This window comes from Saccostrea echinata, unplaced genomic scaffold (genome assembly GCF_033153115.1).
Source record: "Saccostrea echinata isolate AGI-Se365-2 ecotype Australia unplaced genomic scaffold, CSIRO_AGI_Sech_v1 ptg000002l, whole genome shotgun sequence".
Lineage (NCBI taxonomy): Eukaryota > Metazoa > Mollusca > Bivalvia > Ostreida > Ostreidae > Saccostrea > Saccostrea echinata.
In genome coordinates, this window is record NW_026889751.1 from 26,994,743 (window position 1) to 27,003,929 (window position 9,187).

At 34.3% G+C, this 9,187-nt stretch overlaps 1 protein-coding gene across 3 annotated transcripts; it reads right to left on the bottom strand.

Moving 5' to 3' along the window:
• Positions 1–1,335: 1,335 nt before the first annotated feature.
• On the bottom strand, positions 1,336–8,983 carry LOC133175863 (serine/threonine-protein phosphatase PP1-beta catalytic subunit). 3 transcript variants are annotated; one of them, XM_061311009.1, is made up of 9 exons: positions 8,869–8,983; positions 6,929–7,060; positions 6,257–6,487; positions 5,935–6,039; positions 4,922–4,993; positions 4,642–4,682; positions 4,381–4,491; positions 3,960–4,094; positions 1,336–3,411 (listed from the first exon to the last, which is right to left on the bottom strand). In XM_061311009.1, the coding sequence occupies exons 1-9, from the start codon at positions 8,939–8,941 to the stop codon at positions 3,307–3,309; spliced, it is 1,005 nt and encodes a 334-aa protein (XP_061166993.1). In that variant the 5' UTR covers positions 8,942–8,983; the 3' UTR covers positions 1,336–3,306. The 3 variants fall into 3 exon arrangements, with proteins under 3 accessions (XP_061166993.1, XP_061166985.1, XP_061167000.1); XM_061311001.1 differs by lacking the exon at positions 4,642–4,682 and having other exon boundaries at positions 4,381–4,532; XM_061311016.1 differs by lacking the exons at positions 1,336–3,411; positions 4,642–4,682 and having other exon boundaries at positions 3,951–4,094; positions 4,381–4,532.
• Between the last annotated feature and the right edge of the window lie 204 nt (positions 8,984–9,187).

Here is a 9,187-nt window from a genome sequence, read left to right on the forward strand (position 1 = left end):
GATTACGAAGCTCACCTCGACGAATGTTATCAGTAAAAGTAATGCAAATCTCATACTTTCTTTATAGTTAGTGTGCATCCTGAAAACAATATTCATGCAAGTTCTGTGTAAGAAGGTCTTATAGTTCGTTAGGAATTGACCCGTTCCAAAAACTTTAACCTGGTCACTAATCAAGAAAATGTCTTTCATTTCCTACATCCTAAGCAAGTCTGGAATGCACCATCTATGCAAGTTAAATCATAACAGGCCATATAATTATAGAGCTAACACATTGTCATGGTTACTCATTTGGAAAATGTAGGTCAGATCCAGCATCCGAAGCAAGTCTGGTAGTGCCCATCCCTAGATACATCATCCATGCAAGTTTGGTCCAGGTAGGGCTTATAGTTACTAGGGAATGGACCTGCTCCAAAAACTTTAACCTGGTCACTCATCTGGAAAATGTAGGTCAGATCCAGCATCCGAAGCAAGTCTGGGAGTGTCCATCCCTAGATGCATCATCCGTGCAAGTTTAGTCGAGGAAGGGCTTATAATTACTTGGGAATGGACCTGCTCCAAAAACTCTAACCTGGTCACTCATCTGGAAAATGTAGGTCAGATCCAGCATCGGAAGCAAGTCTGGGAATGTCCATCCCTAGTTGCATCATCCATGCAAGTTTAGTCCAGGAAGGGCTTATAATTACTTGGGAATAGACTTGCTCCTAAAACTTTAACTGGGATGCCGACGCCGGGGGTATAGCATAAGCTCATCTCGACTTTGTCGAGGTGAGCTAATAAAATTGCTGGCCTAATTTTTTATTAAATACATCAGTCAGCAATACAGGTTGCATTTGTAAACAACATCATTGTATCAAACATAGAATTTGCAAAGTGTACAAGATCGATGATACCCTTATATCATCTACTTATTTGTCAATAGCCTGTTTCTCCATTTAAGAAAGTATTCATATGTACAACACACTCTTTGGTAACAAATCAAGACATCAACACCATCTGCAGGTGATACTGGTATATTATTACATCAACAAGGAACGTTGATGCTATAAAAATTGACAATTGACAAGGTATCATCATGTTTTCATAAAGTTTAGTTTTTACTTTGCCATGTGTGAATTTGCAAAATCTGTTGTGAGACTTTTATTTCAATTTAAATGATGTATCGAATCAATGTATGAATAAAAATAAATATTGATAAGTGATAAAATGAAACAAGATGCTATATCATTTGAATATATATAAATTCCATGAAGTGTTCATTCAGATTTGATCACACGAGAATTCTGGGGCTATGATAATACTACTACTCATTACATGAACAAACCAAGAAAACTAACAAAATATAGAAATAGTTTAATATGCAATATTGTTCATTGATCAGAGTTTATGGTGACGTAAATTAAAAACAACAAACCAGATATATATAAAATTTGGCTATCCTAATCAACAGCAGATCTATTTCAGTTTTATACACACACAACTTAATGATTCGGATTAAATCTTAAAAATTCCCATTCACATCATAAAAGATCACTAGATATATTGACAGATTATGTCTCACTCCACCAATACAAAATCAGAATAGCACAGAGTTAGGTTTCCTTCTTGGTGTCTTTTTATTGCAGCATGCCATTGCATAGACTTCCACGTAACACAAAGTTTAGAGAATACAATATGGTATAGAGAAGGACAACGTAAACACGGAAAGGATACAACTCGGCCACAAAACACAAAACAAAGCACAGTAAACAAATGCTACCCATACAGACTTCACTATCTGATTTTTGTTAGTAGATATGAAATTGTATGCATGATTCGATTTATGGCAAAAAATGTTATACAACCCTTACTTTTGCGTTAAAGGAACACCCATGCAGTTACTTTCTATTTTCTAGTGCATGAACTATTTCATCAATGCACATCAACCACATATATATATATTTTTGTCTCATTAAATTATGTCTTTCATGATTAACATAAAGAACAGGTAATGTAACGCTTACATATATATCATACACAGTTACATGTTAAAACTTCCAGTGTATCCTACCACAAACATGTCTTATTTTGAGGGTAAAAAATTCAGGTTATCATCCCCCCTGTTCATTTACATAAAATTTTGTTTTAATGATGATTTTCCCAAAAGAAATCTTAATTATAATTGAAAGATGAACAATTACAGCATACCTAACGCTGCAAAATTTATCAGAAATTGCCTTTTAACTTGACAATTTTTTAAGGGAATAATAGTCATTAATGCCAGTGAGAGTTACCTCCCTTATCAGAAGGTAAATGAACCTTAAACACATATTATGGCCAATACACAAATTTCTACATAATCATACCATACAGATAACCAAAAAACATTGTCTGTGTTGCATGTCTTTCCAATTACAAAATATAGTTATTGTGCTTACATAGAATTGAGTTAAAAAGTGCTTCACCTCCTTGGCACTTGACTCTTTCTTAATTTATAAAATTTTGATTTTCTTTTTTTCTTTTCTTTTTTTTATTTTTTAGTTATTATTTCAGTTCCAGTTTTCCACACAATTTTACAAACAAGTACACAATGACAATATCTCAAAGATATAAACACTGACATTTATCCCATAATTCATGTTTAGAACAAGCACTCCACACAAACATAAAACTACACACACACTTTCAGGGACTTATCATATAAGAGATTTGTAAAATTCTGTCCTATTTATCATTAATTTTTAACTGTGGTTTTGTGGCATACTCTTTCTGTTGAAATACAACAAATTATCACAGTTTAGCTTGATTTACGGTTTACACAGAAATTCTGGTATTTCTACAGTATTCCGACATTTCTACAGTCTTGTTTATATTTATGTCTACAGCAAGGGAATATGCACTACAAGGGCTCTAAACCTTATTCATGTTCATTTAATATGTATGCAATCAGAAACCCATTGGAACATGGATAAAAAATTTGATATTGCCTCATTATAAAAGATACACAATGTACAAATAAAATGATAAAGCTCTGATTTCATCCTATATTGTGTAAGTTTGAAATTGCTCCTTCCAAAAATTGATCACATTCAATCCTCACTTCCTTCCAAACTCCATCTTCCCTGGGATGCTTCTTCTCCTACACGACCAGAGCATACCTAAAGAGAACCTGAGACCACAGAATACTCTATAATCTACTGGCTTGTTTGTCTAAAGTCCATTTAGGATGATTCTGGACTGTGTTAAATTGTCCTGTGATGATATGTTGGCTAAAGTGATTTTTTTGTTTCTTTTTGTAGTCTCTCCCTGGTTTATTTTTATTTCCTACTTTCACTTTTTCTGCTGCTGCTGTGGCCCTCTAGGTGGTGTTACTGGTCGCCCTGAGTTTAGTCCACCATATTGGTATTTTGCTTTCTTTTCTGAAGGCTTTAAGATCTAGAAAACAAAAAAAAAATGAAATACATGTAAATATTAATTGATTAATCAATACAAGGTTGTTTTCTTCAACAATATCAAATAGAGAGGGGATAATGTGTCTTGCTATACAAACATCATTCTTAATATTGAATCCCCTCAATTTTATACTAAAATAAATATATCTTTGGCTACAATAAGTTTTAAATAAACAGTTTTGATATTCAGCATGTCTTTTCCTTCTTAAAACCTCCCCAAAAATGAAACAGCATTTGATATTGTAATGCATAATGAATAAATTTGGACTTTTGCTTGTTTTTAAATCCTAAATTTTCTGCTCAGGACAACTTCTGATTACTGGATACATGTATATGAATTACTGTACCTTTTTTCAAACTAACTTTTCACTTTTCTGATATTATTTCGTTTGAACAAGACACAGAGAAGTAACATAAAAATGTCAGAGTTATATGCTGGAGACACACCTTATATCTATATGAAACTGACAATTAGAACATTTTTTTTTTTAATACTGCCTTAGCTTGAATTATGTCCTTAAATCAGCTCACCTGAAATGAACACATTAGAGTCTCGTCAACTGACATCATCCCCCCAGCATTGTCGAATTCCCCGCAGTAATTTGGAGCTGAAAATAGCGTTACTAATTGTCTTTTGGCAAAGAACTCATACCCATCTTCAACTACCTGTTAACAAAAACTTCATTGATTAGTTATGTGTCAAAAAATATTGTTTTATTATGTAGTTTTACTATTTTTTACATGCTAATAATAAGACAAAGCCTTTACCAATTATTCAAAAATCTCTGTTTGATTATTACAGTGATTTACTTTAAATGACTGACAATTTATCAAAGTCTAATTAAAATTTCAACCTGACCTGGCTTTCCACCTTTTCAAATTAACTGCTCATTTACTAATTAAACTGGAACTTTGAGGAAGCAGATATCTGTTCCCTCCATCCTTAACTTACCTGATGGGCACGACATATAAGATCTAGGTCATGACGATTTAAGAATTTGCTAACAACATCTGCACCAAATGTGAAAGACACGCCCCTGTCATTTTCTCCCCAGCCTTGAACCTCTTTGTCAGGGTCAGACCACAGAAGGTCACATAGTAAACCTAAAATATCAATGCAGATTTTTCAGTCCTGAACCTCTTTGTCTGGGTCAGACCACAGAAGGCCACATAGTAAACCTAAAATATCAATGCAGATTTTTCAGTCCTGAACCTCTTTGTCTGGGTCAGACCACAGAAGGTCACATAGTAAACCTAAAATATCAATGCAGATTTTTCAGTCCTGAACCTCTTTGTCAGGGTCAGACCACATAAGATAACACAGCAAACCAAAAGTATTAATTCAGATTTTACAACGTAAAATTAGAAACTTTTAATTTCATTATGCTATAAAACTTTCTCCAAGAAAAATACACACACACACACAAAGAAAAGTACGGATTTTATTTTTTTTTATTTAGATATTCCCTGACCTGATTATTGAATGAGTTTACCTGTGTCTGGAACATCTGTGGGTCTCATGATCCTCCGGATTTGTTCCATGGATTGAAGGTCTGGAGACAAGCCTGTGCAAATAAATAATAATAATTAAAGACATAAATAAAGGGAACAAAACTAAAAATAAATATCTCTATGTCCAAGACATTTTAGGGTGTTGGAGGCTCATATTTATTCTTCTAAAAGCCTTGGTTAATGTATAATTTTAAGATTTTGTATGGAGCAATTATTTGTGGCATATACATGCACATAATAAGGCCAGAGTTCTGGATTACTCAATTTTAAAATATTTTGAGAGAAACTCCAGTTTCAAGAACATGTGTAACCAAAGATTACAAAGCTCACCTCAAAGAATGTTATCTATATAAAGTAAAGCAAACCTCACATTATATTTTTTATTAGTTAGTTTGCATTCCAATGCAAGTTTGGTTTAAGTAGGACTAATAACTACTTGGAAATGGATCTGCTCCAAAAACTAAAACCTGTTCACTAATCAAGAAAATGTCGGTCAGTTCCAACATATGGAACAAGTCTGGAAGTGACCATCCTTAGATGCAAGTTTAATCATAACAGGCCATAAAATTATAGAGCTATGCCAAAAACATTACCCTGGAGAATGTAGGTCAGACTCAGCATCTGAAGCAAGTCTAGAAGAGTCTGAAGCAAGTCTAGAAGAGTCTGAAGCAAGTCTAGAAGAGTCCATCCCTAGATACATCATCCACGCTAAATTGGTTCAAATATGGCTATAATTCACCCATCTGGAAAATGTAGGTCAGGTCCAGCATCTGAAGCAGGTTGGTTAGTGTACATCCCTAGATGCATCATCCATGCAAGTTTGGTCCAGGTAGGGCTTATAGTTACTTGGAAATGGACTTGCATGCTCCTAAAACTTAAACTGGGACGCTGATGCTAACACCAACGCCAGGGGTTTAGCATAAGGCTAAAAGCTCATCTTACTTCATCAAGGTGAGCTAAAAAAACAAATATATATGAGTTTTTCGCTCCTTACCTCCATGACAACAAAATATTTTTTCATCTATGATGGCAGCAATCGGTAAACAGTTAAAACAATCTGTAAATGTCTTCCATAACTTAACGTTGAATCTTCTCTTACCTGAAAGATTTGTGAATGTGAAATACATTGCTCTCATTAAAATGAAATACTACAAATACTTAGCTACCTATCAAACGTGAAAGGAGAAACAGTAAGATTTCATTTGACAGGGAAAAAATCACAAGAATCATTGCACTTAAACATCTTTGATAAACCATGCTTAATACAAAATTATGTTTACTTCAGATTACAGACACAGACTTAGTATGAAACTTACATTCATCATAAAATCCATAAATTCGGTTAATGCTGGCATTTTCATGATTCCCTCTCAACAGGAAGAAGTTTTCTGGGTATTTGATTTTGTAGGCTAAAAGAAGACAGATTGTTTCTAGTGACTGCTTCCCTCTGTCCACATAATCCCCCAGAAAAAGGTAGTTAGACTCCGGGGGAAACCCTCCATATTCAAATAGACGGAGGAGATCTGTATACTGACCGTGGATATCACCTGGAAAAACAGACCAATAAAACATTTTAAAAATAATAAACATTGTGTTCTAATATTGTATACAAGTAGACTAGTTTACGTTTAATCCTGCTATCTAAGTGTGTCTTTTTGAAAATTACCTTATATGTTGAACATGATTATAATGATAACAATAACTTCACAATGAAAGATGTATAATTCTTTATATATAGCACAATGCAGCTATATTTTTCTACAAAGGTGCCAACTTAACTGTATACATACAAGTCAAACATAAACCTGGTAGTGATTGCATACATTTTTTAATTTGAATTGAAATTTGAATGGCGACAAATCACTATGTTCCACACACAATGTCTTTATCTTGGCAAGAATTAGTTCAAAAAGAGTGTATAGCATTAGCGTGATTAGTAACTTGCATTCTAGCCCCTATGCATACAAATACCTTTCTCTCTTACATACCACAGATTTTAAGAGGTGCCTCTAGCTCCAGTAAGATAGGTTGACTGAGGAAGATTTCTCGGGATTTTAGACACAGGCCCCTTACTTCAGCATCTGTCATCTGAACAGTTTTACCAGGTCTACATCCTCGCACTGAATCACAGAAACATTATGTTAAGAATATAAGAAACGATTTTATTGACAAAAGCAGGGTTGTCTCTAAGAATTGAAATAGCAGGGGACATTAAAAAAGTAGAAGGGGGTCTGGGGTTCCTCCACTAACAGGGGGTTGAGGGGGAATACCACAATCACCGGGGGATTATGTCATTATAGGTGGAGGAATTACCCGGCCCCTAGATCTTAGGGACAACCTTGCAAAAGTGTAAAAGTCTTTAATCATGTTTATATCAATATATGTACAATATTATACAAGTAATTGTAAAAAAAATGGATATGGTGAATTATGACATTTAAGTGTTATGCATACAGTAATGGTTTAGTCTATTATTAATCTCCATGCCTAGATGTAGTGCATTTTGTAATACAAATAAACATGATAAACAAACATCTTTTCTGGAAAAGAGTAGTTAAGTTTCCTATATATTATCAATGGTATCTCTAGTCTACAGGAATTTCATATGGTCAGGATATATACTTTTCTCTCAGGGTACAGGGTTGCCCCTAAGACCTGGACTGGGGAATTTCCAGCCTATAATGACATAATCCCCTGGTTATTCTGATATTACCCCTCAACCCCCTGTAAGAAATAGAAACCCAGACCCCCTTCTACTTTTTTAATGTCCCCTGCTATTTCAATTCTTAGGGACAAACCCTGGTGTATAATATTCTTTGCAAACATTAACAAATAAGAAAAAAGCTCTTCATCTTCAATGGCATTGTTACAATTGTAACAAAAACATTGGTCACTGGGGATAGGTGGCTTTCAACAGGAAAGTTTTTAGGGATGTTAATTAAAAATATTGGTATCTGAGCTAGGAAGTTTTTCAAGGTGTTCCACTGTTCTTCTGGGGTCTGATATTACTATTATTACATGCATCATAATGCAAATATGCTTATTTAAAAACTAACTTAAAGGTCTCACTGGGATTTTCTATAGTCCCAGGACTCAAGAATTTGAGAAGGTTGAATCCCGCCAGCTCAATTTGATGGATGCCCAAAAAAATTATGTGGAATCCCAGTTGTGTATCCGCAACAAAAACCTTTATTTTTAACAGAAATGTTTATGAAAAAATTGGTTTTTTAATGCAACAAATACTTATAAACATTTGCAGAAAACTAAAAAGATAACCCTGTTATGTCTTACTGTAGCTGTCAGACTGGTTCATTACCATAAGTATCCTCTTTAGAGAAGTGGACAGGCTTTCGCCTACATCCATGGATGTGTGAAAGCCTGTCCACTTCTATAAAGAGAATATACCATAAGCAGACAGGTATGAATAGCAACTGCTGCATTTGAGATGTCCTGAATTCCAATCAGGTACATTTCTTCCTTCTTAGTATATATTAAGCTCTTTCTTTGATTGTGTAGCAGCAATATCATATCCCTATCATTCATGAATACAGCTTTGTGAATGCAAATGAGAAAGCAAACAATCTTTGCAAGATCCTTTCTGCAACATAGACCCCCCCCCCCTTGAAATATACTGAACATAACGAGTCATTCTTTATTCGGGTGTTGTAATGACCAGAAAACAAAAATAAGTTCAATTTCGTTTGGAAATAAACCCTAGGGCTCTGGTTAATATCTAACAATTATATTATAAAGAGAAACCGAATTTGTAACAACCGGAAGAAGTTTATGAAGTTTTGTTTATCTATAAATTTCCCAACATAGTTGTGTGATAAGGCACTCGTATAAAATTGTAAAAAATTATGAAAATCCTTTGTTTATATTTCCAGTAGCTAACACAGTTAAAAACATACAAATAATGGCGAAATACCTTCAAGAAGTCGGGAAATGAGGCTGTCAACATTCAAGTCTGTGTCCGCCATTTTCGGCTGATGTGACGTCATTCGTTGCCAGAAAGGGGCGTATGCCTGACTCACCAATTTTTACTTGCTCCTACAAATGTAACTGGCCATGCACTGTAGGATTCTGGAGCTTTTAAATAATATGGTGTAATTTTATTATTTTTAATCCCTTTTACATGAATAGATAAATTTGCTCTATGAATTTTCCTTGATGGGCGGATCTCATTTTCTAGTTTGATATTTATGAAAATACCTTGGATGGATCTAGGTTTTCTCGAAGCAATCTAA